Source organism: Molothrus ater, chromosome 5, assembly GCF_012460135.2.
Source record: "Molothrus ater isolate BHLD 08-10-18 breed brown headed cowbird chromosome 5, BPBGC_Mater_1.1, whole genome shotgun sequence".
NCBI classification, from domain to species: Eukaryota; Metazoa; Chordata; class Aves; order Passeriformes; family Icteridae; genus Molothrus; species Molothrus ater.
In genome coordinates this window covers 53,795,666-53,813,916 of record NC_050482.2, presented here as the reverse complement: position 1 = coordinate 53,813,916, position 18,251 = coordinate 53,795,666, and the positions used below count along the sequence as shown (strand labels likewise).

The window sequence follows — 18,251 nt, the reverse complement described above, 5'->3', positions numbered from 1 at the left end:
TTAAATTTGATCAGAGCATACAGATTTCAAACAGTATATACTTTTCATCAGGTTTTGATGTTCTTTTGTTTCCTGAAATTACTATGTTAATGAAGAAAAATGTACCCAGAAAACAGAGAACACACCATGATACAGAACTGATAAATATGATCTGTTCTAAGGATTAAAAAGGCATTAAAATATTGATTTTATTTACAGGAATGCACCTAAAATTATAGAGACATCTGGAGTTCATTTTCAGGTGGGAACGATTTGGAACCCTTTTGCTTATGTGAATATATATAGGTCTTGATTAATCCTGAGAAAGACAACATGAAAGTGACTTTAAGAACAGCTTTCAATTTAAAGGTTTTATTTTATTAATCAGCTTTTTCTGACCTTTATATGGGAAGGCCTGGTGTCTCCATGTCTGTCATATTCTAGATGTCTTAGCAACAAAGTGTTTGCACGCTTCTTTATTGCAATGTGTGCCTCATCATATAGACTATTTAAAAAATTGAGTCTTCGGTGTCAAGATAGATCAAGGAATTTATTTGTGTGCAGACATCCCTTTAATATTTCTTGTGTCACTACAAGTCAAATCTTTAAGCTGCTAAACCACAATTTCTCCTCTTTAACTCTCTAGCTGATATCTTGTTGGCTGAAAATGTATTGAAAGGAACTGAAATTTTATGTGCCTCATATGACTGCAGTAAACTTTCTAATAATTACAGTCCTTTTCTTTCTTCTTTTTCCCTTCACAAACAGGCAATGTATGAGCATCTAGGAGAGTTGCTCACAATCTTGATAACTCTGGATGAAATAATTGACAATCATGCAACACTGAAAGATCACTGGACCATGTATAAGAGGTGTGTCTCTGATGTGAAAAATACTCCCACAAATTAAGACATAAAAGCATATGCATCTGTCTGTGTTCCAAGAAAGTCAGTGTGGGAACATGGATTTTGGTAGTCTCTCCAGAAATTTCAGTGAAGAGCAGGGCTAAGCTACCACAGTGTCCTTCTAAAGGCACCAGTAAATATTTTGTCTGAGTACGAATGTTGCATTTTCAGTGCAGGGTAGGCATCTTGGCAAATAATGTAATAGTTGGTGGGATTTAAAGAAGATTCAGTAAGAAATTTAGTTGTATAAAGAACTGAGCTAAGACTATCCCTGTCTATATTGATCATGGGAATGGATGAGCTTTAAAAAGGGATGGTATCTTAAATAAAAGCTGAGGAGTCAACAATTATAAAGGTAGCTGAATTAGTGGAATATTACCTCTGTCCTTGAAAACCCAAAGAGTTACTCAAATGCAAATTGTTTATACAGTCTTACAGTCTGAGTGTATTTTTGGGTTTTTTGGGGTGGTTTTTTTTGTTTGTTTGGTTGATTGGTTGCTTTTTTTATTTGTTGGTATGATTTTTGTGTGGGTTTTTGTTTTGTTTTGGTTTCGTTTTTTTTGTTGTTGGTTGGTTGGTTTTTGTTTGGTTTTGGTTTTGGTTTTTTTTTTGGGGGGGGTTGCTGCTAAAGGCAGGAGAGGGGAATTAAAATGTCTTATCAGAGTAGTGCAGGATATGATAAAACTGTGACTATGTTTTAAGTGTGCTGCATGTGTGTGTTCCACATCTACCCCTTACAGGCTGCTAAAATCTGTCCATCACAACCCTTCTAAGTTTGGGATTCAAGAAGATAAACTAAAGCCATTTGAAAAACTGCTGTTAAAACTGGAATGCCAGTTACTTGATGGAATGATATTTCAGGTAATGAACTTCATATTCCCCCATATGATAGAGGAAGCTTACATGAAAGCATGACTCTTTTGGTCATGGTTGGTTTGTTTGTTTGTATTTTGGTTTTGTTCCAGTCACAGTGATGTGTGAATTTGGCTCTTGCATCTGTGCCTGGGAGAAAAAAGGATCTTACAACAGAGCCTTTCTTGCACTTCTCTTGTGCTTGAACTGTGCCAAGCTTTGAATGATGGCAGTAAATGCTGACTGTTTTGCTGAACTAGAGAAACACAGACAGCTTGGCATTAGGACTGTGTATTATCAGAATTCTGCTTTGTCCACATAATAGTGAGCAGATTTACATAGCACATGTCTTTATTTTAGCTGCAAATTAATTAGTTTCCTCAATAATCTTTAAAATTTAAAATATGTTGAGTGTGACCTGTCATTCCTTGTGTACAAGACAGGTTGCTGTCATTAGAGACCACTGTGGTGGGACATATCCCTGGATCATTCAGCGACACTAGTGGATGAGAAGGATTTCGTTACATTTTCTGTGTAGTGAAATTAAACTTTATTCAATTCATACAAGAAGCCATTTCTTTAGAAAAGTGTATATTACAGACATTGAAATGGGATGTTGTGGCATAGTGGGCAGATGATAATGTTGTTGAACCTGTTCAAAGCAGAGTCAGTTGCTTGGGTCATGCCATTACATCTTAAATGGCATTAGGAAAAAATTGTTTGTTCTTTAAAAGCCTTCAAAAGGAAATTGTAGGTAAATAATTAAGCATAGTTTGGCTTATTCTTTCAGAGGACAATGCTACCAGCTATCCATTTTTCATGTTGTGTTTCCCTAATGCTGTATAAGTACAAAGACTTAATTATAGGTTTGAGACATCAATAGGATTTGACTGGAATTTATTCAGGAAGTTTCCTCTCCTGTCCTGCAAATGCCTCTTCCTAACAATAATTCATTAAAAATATTAGATGCAGTTCTCATAAAGACTTTTCTAGTCTCTTTGTAAATTATGGAATGTGTCTCTATTTTTTGACTGTCATGAGGTTTTGGGAGCTTTTTTAAACTGCCAGCAGTAGTGTGTGGTTTTATGCTGCAAGGTCATGAGCCACCTCCTATAAGCGACTTGTATGATAATATTGATTAAAGGACAGTTAGTAACAGGTTATAATGTGATAATAAAAATATGCAACTAGTTTCTTAGCACTAGCTCATCAAATGGCTTCTTTAAAAATGCTCCTTAAAGGAAATGGGAAAATAAATAAAATGGGGTTTGGAATGTCAAGTGTAAGAGTGTTTTAATATTTTCTGGTTTTATACTTAAAAATGTAAGCATAGTTAAGAATATGTATGTCATAATTCAGAATATGTAGAATTTCAGAATATGTCATAGAATTCAGAATATGTAATATGTAAAAGGCCTACTTTAGGTCAGTCTTAAATCAGTGTGCTCTTCCAGTATTCTCTTGAAAACCAGTGCTCTTTCAAGGTCCAAAACTCATGGCATTATCTTGATATATTGATATTTTCCCCTCCCTTTTTTTCAGGCCTGTATAGAGCAACAATTTGATTCTTTAAATGGTGGAGTGACTGTGTCAAAGAACAGCACATTTGCTGAAGAATTTGCCCATATTCTTCGTACATCTTTCTCAAATGTCGAAGCCAAACTTGGTAAGGCAAGCTCATGCTTTTCCAGACAGCTTCACTGTTTCTCAAATTGTTTATATTGTTTGTGTGGGAGTAAAATTCACAAGGGTGTATTTTTTCAGGTGAACCTTCAGAAATTGACCAGAGAGATAAATATGTGGGCATCTGTGGCCTCTTTGTATTGCATTTTCAGATTTTTCGGACTATAGACAAGAAATTTTATAAGTCATTGTTGGATGTCTGTAAGAAGGTAAGTGCTTTATTCTTTTCTCTTTCAGTAATGAAGTAGATAATTTCCTGAGTTACATAGTGTAGCGCAGTGTTGGGAAAAGAAAGAACACAAAAAAGTTTGAAAACAGAGTTAAAAATTTTCCACTTTTTATAACACCCCCCTGCTATTTTCTTTTAAAGATGGTCTAAAATTTGTGCACTCACATAATAGCAAGGTAAAATAAACTTATCATTTCTATTACAATCTTTCTTCTCAAGATGAATATGGCACTGAAGAAAAAAATCTCTTTGAGTTATGAATACTCTGGTGCTGAATAAATGCTTTGGGTTTTGACTGTGACTAGAAACATTTGTTTTGGAAGACCTCTAAGTGCAAAGTTGAGTGGGATGTTTTCATATTGGATGGTATGAAGAAATTATTAAATTCTCTAATATTGTTTAGAATCACTGAGAGTGGTTATAATTTTGCCCATGGTGTCCTTAGTGAACATCTAGGGAAACTTTTTTAATGTCAATGCAATACTCTGTAGAAAACAGTTACACAGAAATAAACTGAACTGTGTTAATTGTGTTTATTGCTACTTGGTAGTATTTCCCCCTCCTTTTTTTTTCTTCCCAGGTACCAGCCATTACATTAACAGCTAACATTATCTGGTTTGCTGACAATTTTCTGATTCAGAAGATTCCAGCTGCTGCCAAACTACTGGACAAGAAAAGTATTCATACAGTTAAAACACAAAGGGAGAACTTTCTACAGCAGAGGGCACAGTCACTTACCAAGTATGCATCCTAATACTGCCTAATGATGCTATTTGGCAAATAGTTTTTAAGCATGTGGGCTTTTTCATTCAGTGTAGTAGCATGTTCTGTGGTGTCTGTCAGTGGTGTTAGTCACTTGTTCCACTTCACTGCAGCAGTGTGTGTGTGTTAGGGTTGCTGCAAAAATTTTGGTCAAAACTAAGCTGCTTTTCATGTCATGCTTTCAGAAAAATATGTACTATTACACCAAAATAGCAATGTTCCTAGCAGTTCTAAATATTTGTTTCAGTTATTTTCAATTATTTTCCATATTTTCGAATTACCTTTTGTTTTTTAAACTAGTTTCTAGTAACCAGGGCTGCTTTGTTTTCTATTAGGGCTCTCTGCTTTCTATGTGTTTATGGAGGTAAGTTGCTAGTAGGCTGATAGTGGAGCTTTCCTCTGCTTGGTGATGATACTTTCGTTGCAAGGTTTTCTTTCTTTGTGACTTTTTTACTGTTTGTTTAATGGTCTTTGAAATTATCTGTTTTTGAAGAAAGCCTCCCTTGTTTTGTGTTCTGCATGTAGTGTGCAGCTCACTTCATTGTCTTCTAAAATATGCTTAAAGATAAGATGGAATATTTTTAGCTGTTAGTCTTAAGAACAAGTGTCCTGCATAGGAAGATAGCAGGGCTAAGGTTTGTATGTTTGAGAACAAAACAAGAAAGTGGAAACTGGGGTCTGTGTAATGGCAATAAAAACTTAGGTTTTGCATTTTGTCTTCCGATAAGCAAGCTGGCAGAACTGAGTTGGAGGCGGAGGAGGGAAGGGGGAAAAAGCAGCTCTGTGCCTGATTCTCTGACAGATTATTTTCAATTCTGCCTTGCTTTCTTTTTCAACCCACTTTTTCCTAGCCCTGATTCTTTCCTGGGCTTTAATTCCTAGGTAGGGCATAATTGCACTGCTGCTTTGCTTCTGGTCTTGGGCAGTGGTGCAAGTCTTAAGATTAAGAAGTTCAGAAAAACATCTTGGTATTCATATACATTTCATAGAAACATGGAATCATTTAACTTGGAGAAGGCCTGAAGGATCACCAGTTATAACTCAGCAGTGCCAAGTTCGCCACTAAACCATGTCCCCAAGGCCCACATCTGCGCATCTTTTAGATACTTCCAGCAATGGTGACCCAACCCCTTCCCTGGACAGCCCCCCTTCCCTGGACAGTTTGGTGAAGAAATTTTCCTAATCTTCAATCTAAACCTCCTCTTGTGCAGTTTTCTCTTGGCCTGTCATTTGTTACTTGGGAGAAGAGACCAGACCCCACCTCACAAAAATCTGCTTTCAGGGAGTTGTAGAGAGCAGTGCGGTCTCCCTGGTTCTCCTTTTTTCCGGGCTGAACATCCTCAGCTCCCTTTCAGGCATTATGCTCCTTCCCCAGTTTTGTTGCCTTACTTTTTACACACAATTTTCAGGATATTTTAATAAAATCCAGGTTTTGCATCTGCTGATTTGAATTGTGCAAATAACTTTTTCTTGCTTGTTTACAAATCCTTGCACTGCCTTTGATAATTGGACTGTTCCCTAAATATGAGGACTCTTTTTAAAAGTGTCATTTTTGGTAACAGCATCAATGACCTAAATACTTTTCTGCTACAACTGCTGGAAGAAGTTATATTACAGTGTCACAATTCTCTATTTAACTCTACTTAACCAATTATTAAAACTAGTGTAATTCACACAGATGAACTTCTGTGGAATTATGTTACTTAAGTCCAGTCTGGCATTGATGTAATCACAAGTTGTATTTGTGTGTGTGTGTGTAAGCAAGAAAAATTCAAACTGGGGTGAAAAAAAGTAGCACCAGTGTTGGACTTTTCTGTCTAGTGTTTAAAAGCATTTTCTAACTGTTTTATGTAGCCTTTTAATTTAAGGAAATGTGGTATATGCACTGCTAACAGGGCCATGTGTTCTCTTGAAAAGTAGATGATTTTTGACTCATTGTATAGACATAATTGGCAGACTAACTAGTCCTTACCTGCTGAGAATTTAAATGTAAATGAGTATAGGGTTCTGATACTTTAGGGAACGTGAGTTATTTTGGGGACTGATGGTTTAAAATATTTCCCTTGCAAGGGAAAGGTTTGGAAAGAAATAAGAAAATCTTCATAATCTTCTTACTTGAAGTGAGCAACATTCTCTGTTTCCTTCCCCAGAGATATGCAGTCATATTATGTTTTTGTGAGCTCGTGGATGACAAAAATGGAATCTATCTTGTCCAAGGAGCAGCGCACAACAAAGTTTTCTGAAGATCTTTCTAACCGCTGCAATGTCTTCATCCAGGTGTGCAGTCTTTTAATGTGGTGATGCAGCAAACTGATGTTTTGGTGCAAGTTGTTGAACATAAAAAAAACTACAGGAGCTCTGTGATCACTGGTGTGTCATTTCATGGTTTTGGAATTCTTATAAAGCTTTTAATGCCCAGTACTCTTCCAAGAAAATCTCTAAAAGGTCTTTTGATAAAGAATGTGGGGAGAGGGAATCTGACTAAATATTCAGTAGCTAGAATTTTGGATTTTTCTCGACACAGGAAATCAAGAAACTTAATCTTCTCTGTAGTAAAGGTTTTGGGTTTCTTTCCTTTTGAGTCATGAGGTACTTACAGTGGACTGAACCAGTGTCTATTTAGTTTTATCTAGGACAGTACATACTCCCAGTAAAGGTTTTGTGTTGTTTCATTGTGCTTTGCCTAGTGATGATACTTTGTAAGAATCTTACTACCTTCCAAGACAGCTGGGGTATTTTTGCCTACAAACAGCATGTAATCTTAATTATTTCTTAATTTATTTTTTGCTAGTTTTTATAAGTATCTATCTCTCTGACAGAAAATTGATGAGAATAGATGTGTGAAAGTGGCATGATCTTGAGTCTCCTTTAGCTAAAGATAGGCATGTACCAGGATCTGTGTTTTTTTACATTTGAATTAGTTGCAGTGGACTTAAAAATGTGCTCCATACTGAACTGAGTTTGCCACACCACTTACTGTATTTTCCTAGTCCCTTTTTCGTTTTTTTTTTTGTTACTACTTCTTTGAAGTAAGTTTAATAATTGTTTGTCATGTTGTATATAATCAACATTTTAAAGCTTAGCATATATTGATGTAGAAATGATTGGTATCTTTATTGTGGGATGGACATCTCTATTTAGAAAGTGTAAAACTGTCTAAATACTGTCAGTGTATTTGTTCCACAGAATCTGGAAGGTTTAGATTGTTTTTGTGATGTGATATTTCTTAGGGAGATGGAAATTGTTTGATGGGTTGGTTTACAATAGACTGAAGCTGTTAGATCTTTGAGTCTCTGTGATTATTTGACTCACTAAACTGTGTTTAATTGGAATGGCTTTAGAAGATGTTAATCAGATGATCTAATGAGTCATAGGCAGTTTCATGGTGTCTGCTAATAAAAGGGTCTCATTCAGCTTTGGTATCCCAGGCTTGATTAGTGGACTGGTAGGCTCTCTGTTGTGCAAAGGCAAAGATTAGCTGTCATGTATGAAATGGAACAGAGAGCACTTACTTTATTGACGTGTGGAAAAACTGATTTTTAATTTTTCTTCCCCTTGTATTCATTTTATTTTTAGGGTTTTCTTTATGCATACAGTCTTAGCAACATCATTAAAACGACAATGAATCTTTACATGTCAATGCAAAAACCTATGACCAAAACCTCAGTAAAAGCCTTGTGCAGACTTGTGGAGCTTCTGAAGGTAGGTCACTGGATGAAAATTATTTCTTTCATGTAGGAATTACAGAGAACATTGACCAGACATCCCATATTAAGAAAAAGAAACTGTGATGGGAAGTGTTTTTGCATGCGTGACCTCTTGTTTGAGAGTGGTTTGGTTAGAGAATAGATTAGGGAGGCTAGAACTGAGTTGTTTTGTTCGTTTGGTTTTTTAATTTATTTTAGATTCTAACTGGCTTCCTTAGTTGATGTCACAGAAAGTTTGAGGTTGAAGGGTATCTCTGGGGATCATTGGTCCAGCCTATCCCTTCTCAAGCAGAGACATGTAGAGCCAGTTGTCCAGAACTGTGTCCAGATGACTTTTGAATATCTGCAAAGGTGGAGACTCCCCAACCTTTCTGGCCAATCAGACTGTGACAGTGCTTGGTTATCCTCATAGTAAGAAAGTGTTTTCTGATGTTCAGAGGGAAACTCCTGTGTTTCAGTTTGTGCTCATTGCCCCTTGTTCTGTCACTGGGCACATCTGACAAGAGCCTGGCTCCATCTTCTTTGCACCCTCCCTCCAGGTATTTATGTACAATGACAAGATCCCCCTCCAAGTCTTTTCTTCTCTGGCTGAACAGTCCCAGCTCTCCCAGCCTTTCCTCACATTTGAGGTGCTCCAGTCTGTTAATTACCTTCATGGCCTTTGGCTCAACTCTCTCCAGTGTGTCCATGTATCTCTTGTACTGAGGAACCCAGAACTGGACCCAGGACTCCAGATGTGGCCTCACCAGTGCTGAACAGGGGGAAGGGTCACCTCCTTCGAGCTGCCAGCAAAGTGTTGTCCAGTGGAGCCAAAGCTACCGTTGGCCTTCTTTGGGACAAGGGCACATTGCTGCCTTGCACTCCACCTGCTGTTCACCAGGACCCCCCAGGTTCTTTCCTTCCAAGCTACTTTCCAGTTGGGTGATTCCTGGTATATACTCATGTATGGGAGATTGTTCCTCCCCAGATGTGGCACTTCACATTTCTCCTGGTAGTTTTTCCAAAAAGAAGATACTCTTTTTCATGGTAACTTCAGAAAGCAGTGGTGAACAAAACTGAAAAAAAATCCAAAACCAAAAAACAAAACTTAAATCAGTCCTGAAACTTTTTTATGCTCCTAAATAGTTTTATTTTCTTGGTTTCTAAGGGTTAATTGTAACTACTAGTAACAGCACATTACAAAATTGAAAGAGTCTGTATTTGCAGTGTGGATGAGTCACACAGCATAAATCCAGATTCCTACGGCAGCAATTTTGGTAGCTACATGAGCCTAATGTGTTTTGGAATTGACTTCAGGCAATAGAATATATGTTTTACCGAAGAAGCATGGTTGTGGCAGACTCTGTGACGCACATCACTCAGCATCTGCAGTATCAGGCTCTTCTCTCTATCTCTGTGGCCAAGGTATGTAATCAAAGTTCTAATAATTAATCTCCCTAAGTATTTTTAAAACTATTAAGTTTAATTTAAAGTGTTTTTTGTATTTTTTCTACATGTGTAGTGTAATGCTCTGTCATAATCCAGAGATATATAAGCTTTCCAGTCATTCCAAGCTTTTTCCTAGAAAACTGTACAGCATAGATGATTACCTGTTTTTTGACTAAAAATGGTTCCCCTCTTCCTCTAAGCTGCTGCCTCTCTTGTTATCTTCTTCTTGTGTTCTTTTTAGATTTTGTTTCTTGTGAATTTTCACAAGCTGACCTTTGCTTACATCTTTTCTGATGCACATTGATAAAGCAATCTGTTGCTGGTCTAAGCAAACAGGCTGTTACTTAAATCTTTGTCTTTTTGGCAAAATAGCAGTATGTGATGGTTTACAGGAGCCTACTGTGGGCATAAATTCTCTGTTTCACTGTGGAATAAAATAGTTTCTTTTGCTTGTCAAACCTTGAATTTCAGAATTCAGGTCGAAGGGAAAAATGAGACTTTAGTATGTCTTTTCTGATGTATTACTCATTGGTTTTAATTCTTTCATCACATTCAGTAGCAGAGTTACAAAGGATGTGTGCTGTTGTTACTGGTGCAGCTATGAAATTTCCTTTTTATTTGACTGTAATCTCAATTTATGTATCTGGCATCTCTATATTTTCTAGGGTAAGCAAAAAAATAGTTGTATCTATAAAAATTTGTATACAGATATATAAATTGAACTGAGGAGTTTCCAAACTTCAAAGTCACTAAAAAAAATTGTATATCTTCAAACACTTCATGTGTGTATATATATATATATACACACACGAAGTGTTTGAAGATATACAATTTCATAAACGTTTCAAATTATAGCTGTAATTACGTTGCAATTATTTTTAAATTAAGAAAAATATGTTAAAACTTTTGCACCGAAGGATATTAAACACTTGTGTGAACAGGTCTTGTTATTTTGACTGCTTATCAGAAAATATGTTAAAACGGAAATGTTGGTAAATAGAAGGATCCATTAGTATGACTTAACCTATGTTCATGTTGGCTGCACGTATTCCAAGAGTATAGACAGGTAATATCACTGAATTGGCAGAGTAAATGAATTTGGATTCAGTTAACTCTGTTCCCAAAACGTATTTGCAGAAATACTCAATTTATGACAAGTCCACAAGCTTTGGGAAGAAGTAGTAAGCTATTGCCTTTAGGCTTAGGTAACTTTTCTCTGAATTTCTGTTTCTTTTTGTCATCAAGAAAAGGGTGATTTCTGATAGGAAGTACAGTGAGCAGCGCCTGGATGTCCTCTCTGCTTTGGTGTTGGCTGAGAACACCCTCAATGGGCCAAGCACAAAACAGAGGCGACTGATTGTTTCCCTTGCACTGAGTGTGGGAACGCAGATGGTAAGCGCCATCATTGTTCCAGCCCTTCATTTTTTTGGTGGAGTGTCTTATGAAAAAGTATCAGCTTGTGATCTCATGTGGGTTTTTTTTCTTCATTTCTGCAGAAAACATTTAAAGATGAAGAACTTATTCCCCTTCAGTTAGTTCTGAAAAAACTGGACTTGATCAGTGAACTTACAGAGAGGTAAGCAGTGACAGCAGTATATAGAAGGTAGCCTGGTGTCTTGTGGGAGCTGGATCCTCACTGTGTGAATGGCAAAATCTGGTCTCTGCATGCTGGTGGTGATTTTTGCATTTTTTTAGACCAGGAATGGACAGAAAGAATTACAGAATTAAGCCAGAAGCTCACTTGTCTTTGCACAAGTCACATTTCACCTGGTTGTTGATTGTTTAGAATTCTGTGACTTTCTTGGATGACTTGGTTTTATGGTAATCTGAAGTGGTCCCCTTAACCCAACCTCAAAGTTTCTGAGTTAGGATCAGTCTGTCTGGGAGATTGGGCTGCTAGTTTACATGTGAACCATGTTTTACTGCTGCTGTAGTTTCTGTGCACACTTAAGTTACATCATGCTGGCCATTTGTAAGTCAGGTGAATATCTGGGTTCCATGCAGTTTTTAGGGGAGAGACAAACACCTTTAGTGGTTGACTCATGAGATACAACCTGTCTGCATTTATCCCAGGAATTTATCAGGAGAGGACTGTTTCCCCTTTGACTTACAGGAGATATTTATAAAATATGTTTGATCTCTAGGCTATTAATTGCATGTAGTAAGAAAACAGTTATTTAGGAATTTGCTGTAATGTAAGATTTAAGTCTTTCAGAGACTGAGTTAACTTTTTCTCAAAACCAAGTACCTTTTATTTATAAATAGGCTAGTGGAAAAAAAAGTTCTTTAATAAAGAACTTTCTTCTGATGGTCAGTGCATCTGGAACATTAAAGTAATGGTGTAAAACTTAGGCTTGAAATGCACTTGTCTTTAGTTTAAATACACTCACTGTGTTAGAAGAATGGTTTCTTCCAAACCCGTGTCTAACAATTAAACTTTTATTCCAGAGTTCGAGCACAATGTGACTGTTGTTTCTTATACTGGCATCGAGCTGTCTTTCCAATCTATTTAGATGATGTCTATGAAAATGCAGTGGATTCTGCTAGACTACATGTAAGTAATAATGTTACAACTGTTGTGACAGATTCAGATGAATAAATGATAAACCTCAGACTGAAGCTCCTAAAGGAAAAGCTCAAAAAGCAAATCCCTGACGACTACTGAGTCAGACATTTCTTCTCATTCTGGAGGATATAAAAGCAATATTTATTCTAAATCTTAGATTTCTTTAAAAAAATCTCGGGTTGCTCTTGTTAACTCTGTGTCTGTCTCTTTGTTTCTCTCTTCATTCTAATTTGAAATGAACACCAGCTAGACTTGAACATTAAAAGTCTTTGTTCCTCTTTGTGGTTACATATTTCTAAAGCATTTATCACTGTGTTCAGGGGTTCTGTGTTAGATAGTTGTGCTGTAGTTTTTTTCCACCCCTCATCTCTTCTCCTCATGTTGAAGTAATGTGTGCTTTCTGCAGATGTGAATCAGGCTTTGGCATGATAATCCTGATAAAAATCAAATGTCTGTTCCAGGGTTGTATAGTACTGAAATGAATAAAGTGCAAATAATTTCTGACGAAATAGCTAATAATTAGGATCTTCCAGTCAGTAGCAAATAATACCTCAGATTAAGTACAGAACACTTCAGTAGGGTTTATGAAGTCAGTTTTTAATGAAAATGGGAAGACTAGTGGTTCTGATTTTTGATAGCTTTGAGCACTGTTTGAGGTGCTGGTGATATATCTGTCTGTTAATAATATGTGTTTTTTAATAAGTATATGTTTAGTGCACTACGGGACTGTGTACCTGCTATGATGTATGCAAGGCACTTGGAATCTTATGAGGTGCTTCTGGAATGCTATGACAAAGAAATCATGGAAGTGCTCGATGAGGTAATTTTTTGTGGTTGGGAATTAAACACACCACTGTGCTTAAAATATCTATAGCTCAGATTAGCATCTATTGTAGCAAATCTGATATGATCTGTTAAAATAGCACGGAGAACTTTGGTGTGAAGTATTTTAATAAATAGGAAGGTGTTTGGTTTGACTGACAATTTTGGTTATTTAAGACTCATGTTTAATGGGATCTGTGTTGGCTGGGAACATGAAAATACTGCACTCTAAATTATGTAAATTTACAAAACCTCAGTTGTAGATTTGACTGTGCAGACAGAGGAGTGCTTTTTTTCAGATTAGCTTCTGTTTGGATGAATGCCTAAAATAAATGCTACTGTTCTTAGTTTCCATGCATGGCTTTTAGTAGTGAAGGGTCTGCAAATACAGATGCCCTCTTGACTGAATTATTATCTAGAATTATGAAGGAGATTTGACAAAGAAAATGTAAATTTGGATTTCCCAAGTCTTAGTTTTTAACCTTTGAAATATGCTTTTTATTTGACTAGTTCAAGACAAAACATTACATATTATTCAGAAAATCAGACCAAATTTCTTATTGCAAGACTCTTCCTCACTGAATTTGTTCTTACTATTTAGATAGATAGCCCTAAGCTTAGTTCCCCTTAAAATGAGAAGTGAGAATACTTGAGTTGTGTTAAACTCGCATATGGAAGTTTTAAGCATGTAAAAAATGACATTAGGTAGGTAAACCTTTATGTTTTCTGAGCTGGGTAGTTTTTTCTTGCTATTTGTACTAGAACAAGAACACAGGAAAACAATATTTTTATGGTTCCCAAGTATTTATTCACTTTGACTGGTGTGGCCTTTACCAAAGCAAAGCTTTCTTCACTAGTTTAATCAGTCTTCCACATATCTGTGGAGAGAAATGTTGATTCTTTTAAGAGTCTTACACATATCTGTGGAGAGAAATGTTGATTCTTTTAAGAGTCTTACACATATCTGTCCAGAGAAATGTTGATTCTTTTAACAGTCTTACACATATCTGTGGAGAGAAATGTTGATTCTTCTAACAGAGCATTGTAAGTGGATACTGAACATGATTTTTTTTTTGTGTGTGTGTTATTTGTTTGTGTGTTTGTTTGGTGTTTTGGTGGGTTTTCCTTTTGTTTTTTTAACTTTTTTGAATAGCACTTGCTGGACAAATTGTGTAAAGAGATAGAAAAGGACCTGCGCTTATCAGTTCACACTCACCTGAAGTTAGATGACAGAAACCCCTTCAGAGCTGGCATGAAGGACCTGGCTCACTTCTTCTTTCTGAACCCAATACGTTTTTTCAATCGGTTCATTGACATAAAAGGTGAGGAGTTATGCATTTGCTTGGTTCTATTATTTTCATCTCTTACACTTTGGCTTTGTATATCTTTTCACTTCTTTCCACACTTTCCTAACTAAATAGGTAGCATTATTTTAGTTCATCCTTCGTGTTCACAGCTTATGTAACTCATTATTTGGACAAGACCTTCTACAACTTAACAACTGTAGCACTTCACGACTGGGCCACCTACAGCGAGATGAGAAATTTGGCAACCCAGCGCTATGGTTTAAGTATGACTGAAGCTCACCTTCCCAGCCAAACTCTGGAGCAGGTACAGTGCTCACAGGGCAAGCATAGAATTTAAACCACCATTCCACTGTCATAGGACTGAATCACTGAAATGAAAGTATCCAAGAGCAGAGAACTGTTTGGAAAAAGTGACCTTTAATTTCTGGTTGAATTGTGAGGCAGGATCTGTATCTGCCTTTGGAGATCACACTGATATTCATTAATGTTATGTTGGACTTGAATTTTTCATTTTTTTAATATAATGAAATGAATTGAGTATGCAAAGCCAGAGACAGTGTTCTTGAAAATTCAGTGTCAGCAGTTTGGCAAGCTGCCAAGACAACTCTTACAAGTCTGGAATGACCTTTGAGAGGTGGGTCTTTCTCTCTGGTTTATTGCTAGCTTTTGCTTAGTGATCATCAAGAGAAGCTATTTCACAGGCTGGAGATGGAAGACTTTGGGACACCTGTGAATTAGATTCTAGGAGAGTGATTTATAGCCTCCTAAAAGCTGCTAAACATGGTGACATTCAGAATAAAGTTGTGGAGTCATCAAGTTAATGGTGAAGATATTCACTGTTACAGGGTCTACAGATTGCATAGTTCTGGAGACTTTCCTTCTGGAGTTATAATATCTTGGATATTTTTGGCAGTTTGCTTCTTTCCCTCATTTAGGTTAGCACATTGGTGAAGGCTCTTAGAAATACAGCCCCTTTTTTTCTAATGTTCATAATGGCTGTGTCTTCCTAAGTTGAAAGACTGCATAGAACTAAGAACTTCAGCTGTTTTTTTGGCACAGAAGTGCTGTAGATCAGTTTCTGTTTCCAGCCTTGGTTTTCTCTTGGCCATATTTGATAAGCACATTGTTACAAAGAATTAAACAATTTAACAAATTGGTTTCATAACATTAATTCTGGTATGAACTTTACTTCAAAACAAAGACACCTCACACTTCAAAAACTCCCAGCCTCAAAAGCCTGATGAAATCCCTGGCACAACTGGAAATAAGGTATATAAATTAAATAGCATCATCTCTAGGCACAATGATAATTAAAGGACTCCTTAGGGGAAATAGTGTAAATAGTTGTAAAATTTATACTGTTAAATAGCAAACTTCAGTATTTTATACAGGTTGGGTCAACAGTACTGATAATTAGCTAGTTGCTTATTTCTCTGTAAACATCTATATGTCTGTAGGAATCTCTAAGGCAAGATTCTATATTTTAGAATGTGAAAACAGATACATCTCAATTTTTTATTTTTTATCGTTTAATTACACCTTGTGGAATAGGCTGGAGAATTCCTTACTTTCAGGGGAAGCTGGAAAAAACCAGGCAGGAGTGCAAATATTAAAACATGGGCTGAGCTGCTTTTTTCTCCTCTAAGTGTTATCTTTCAGACACCAAACAAAAATTGTTAAGAGGTTCTTCATTTTGCAAAGAAAAACACTGCTTTCTAAAATACCTTCAAATGACTGCATAAATAGTATTTCTGCACCTTAGTGGTTAGGTGTGTCAGGAGGTCTTGAGAAGTCTTGTCATAGTAATTCTCAATAAATAATATTGTTTCAGGGTCTGGATGTTTTGGAAATCATGAGAAATATTCATGTTTTTGTATCCCGCTACCTCTACAATTTGAATAATCAGGTAAGGTATATCCCATACTTTTCCTGGCATTTGGCTCCAATTTGAAGGGATTGAAAAATGCAGAGTGTAGTACGTGTAAAGAAAGCCCAGGCTGAACGTGCGTAGTGAAAGGCTATAAAATAGTATTGGTGCTCTAGAAAAACATCTTGGAGGATGCTATGGCTTGGTTTTGGAGAATGTTGTGTAGCATATTTTAGAAATATGTTGCCAGTAGGATCACTGCATGTCAGTTTTCCAGGGAAGCCAGATGACAGCAAGGATAATTGTCTGCTCTATAAGAGCATACTAAGTGTGTTATGATTTTTGAGCTTGAAAAATGTGTATCTGAAAATGGGTTATTGGAGAGATGAAGCGGTGAATGACATGGAGAACATGGACAGGGAACAAACCTTTGGGGTTTCTCACAATGTGAGAATGAGGCGCCCATTACAAAAATGAGCAGCTTCCTGAAAGAAAATAAGTACTTTTTTTCATAGTTTATAATTCAGTAGTGGAACTCATTGCTGTGGTATATGTGGGGTCAAAAGTGCAAACAGGTGCCAAAAGAATTTATACCACTTAATGTAGGATATAATCTCAAATATGGGAGTCTTTAGTGCAACATCTGCCTTAGAATTGTTGAATCACTGCTGTGTAGAAATTGGAAGAATTTACTAGATAAAGTTCATTGTATCCATGCTGGATTTTCTTGGTTCTTTCCCTAATCACCAGTTATCAGCTGCTCTCAGGATATGGGCTATTTTGATCAATAATTTATCACAGAAGCAGTTTTGAGTACTTAACTTTATTTTCCCTCCCTGCCTCCCAGATCTTCATTGAAAGAACTAGTAATAACAAACACTTGAACACCATCAATATCCGACACATCGCTAACTCAATTCGAACTCATGGAACAGGAATCATGAACACAACAGTGAGTATCTTCTGCACTGCTGCTGTTGGGTTATTTGTTTTTGATTGTGCACAAAAACCTCCTCCTTGCATCTCCTTATAGTTTATTTGGTTATGCAGTTTTAATAATGCAGTAATAATGTTCTGCATGAATTAATAAAACAAAGGAGTTCTTGGACATGGCACAAATCAATATCACAATGTTTTGAGAGTGTTATTACTTCCACTTACCTAAATGTTAAGGAAGCAATCTAAAACCACATCAAAGGAGAAATAGATGTTCTGGTTGGACTGTTCTGGACAGTATGGCCTGATTTTCTCCTTATTGACACTTAATAGAGAGATACTTTTGCTGCAGTTAAAGCAAATCTTGAAAAAATGCAATGTTGATTTTTTAAGTTCTTCTTGTAATTGTTATGCTTAAGATATACCAGCTTTTCAATTTGCAAAATAAAGCTACAGACCTCTGATCGCTTGTTGGAAAAATGAGTTCCTATTACAAAGCTTTTAATGATGTCTGAGGTGTAGGTGGCCATTTAACCAGCCAAAGGTATTTGCCTCTTTGCAAGGTAAATGCAAAGAGGTACATTGTGTCTGCTACAGTAGGAATTTATCGTTGGGATTCTCAAGTTTGGATACAGTGACAAAGGTGTTTTCAGGTCAGTGCTTTCCAGTCTGCTGCTTAAGTTCTACCTTGTTGCTGTTTCCTTTTTTCTATTCTTCTGGCTCTATCAAATAAGGAAAAAAAAAAAAGAAAATGAATTTGTTGAAATATTGAACCCACTCTCAAGTCATTATTTCAGAAGTGGAAATTACTAAAAGTTTTGATGATTTCTTTCACTTTTCTTCTGAGAGTGGGACAGTCTCAAAAAATGCTGCTACACACATTATTTTTTGGTGATGCAGATTTACTCACTTGTGATGGTGAGTTGTTTTGGCAGACATGAGAAGTATTGAGATAAGAAAGTACTTTAGAAAACTTTTTGAGGAAGAAAAAAAGTTGTGTCAGAAGTTTATGCAGATTCTACAGACTGAGGAAGTTGATCATATCTGCCTGTTTCCACTTGATCTTTGTATTGTTTCAAAAGGACAGTTACAGGATATTCCAGATAAACTAATGGCTGTGTAGGGCAGGTGATCAACTGAAATACTGACCTTGTTCCTTGGTCCTTTCCTGGAAGAGAGTAGGCCTTCCAGGAGAATGTTTATTCATT

At 36.5% G+C, this 18,251-nt stretch overlaps 1 protein-coding gene across 3 annotated transcripts in view; it reads left to right on the top strand.

Annotated features, from left to right (window-relative positions):
* Window positions 1-18,251, top strand: part of WASHC4 (WASH complex subunit 4) — a 53,549-nt gene that overhangs the window by 10,844 nt on the left and 24,454 nt on the right. For all 3 annotated transcript variants that reach the window (XR_004981867.2, XM_036401479.2, XM_036401478.2), the window contains exons 8-24: window positions 199-241; window positions 748-851; window positions 1,625-1,745; window positions 3,279-3,402; window positions 3,501-3,628; window positions 4,229-4,389; window positions 6,561-6,687; window positions 7,987-8,112; window positions 9,414-9,521; window positions 10,791-10,937; window positions 11,042-11,121; window positions 11,994-12,099; window positions 12,815-12,931; window positions 14,087-14,255; window positions 14,390-14,544; window positions 16,072-16,146; window positions 16,955-17,059. Coding sequence is in view for 2 of the 3 variants with exons in the window: in XM_036401479.2 (XP_036257372.1) it covers window positions 199-241; window positions 748-851; window positions 1,625-1,745; window positions 3,279-3,402; window positions 3,501-3,628; window positions 4,229-4,389; window positions 6,561-6,687; window positions 7,987-8,112; window positions 9,414-9,521; window positions 10,791-10,937; window positions 11,042-11,121; window positions 11,994-12,099; window positions 12,815-12,931; window positions 14,087-14,255; window positions 14,390-14,544; window positions 16,072-16,146; window positions 16,955-17,059 (1,996 nt within the window). In the remaining variant the exon portion in view is untranslated. The remainder of the gene's footprint in view (window positions 1-198; window positions 242-747; window positions 852-1,624; window positions 1,746-3,278; window positions 3,403-3,500; window positions 3,629-4,228; window positions 4,390-6,560; window positions 6,688-7,986; window positions 8,113-9,413; window positions 9,522-10,790; window positions 10,938-11,041; window positions 11,122-11,993; window positions 12,100-12,814; window positions 12,932-14,086; window positions 14,256-14,389; window positions 14,545-16,071; window positions 16,147-16,954; window positions 17,060-18,251) is intronic.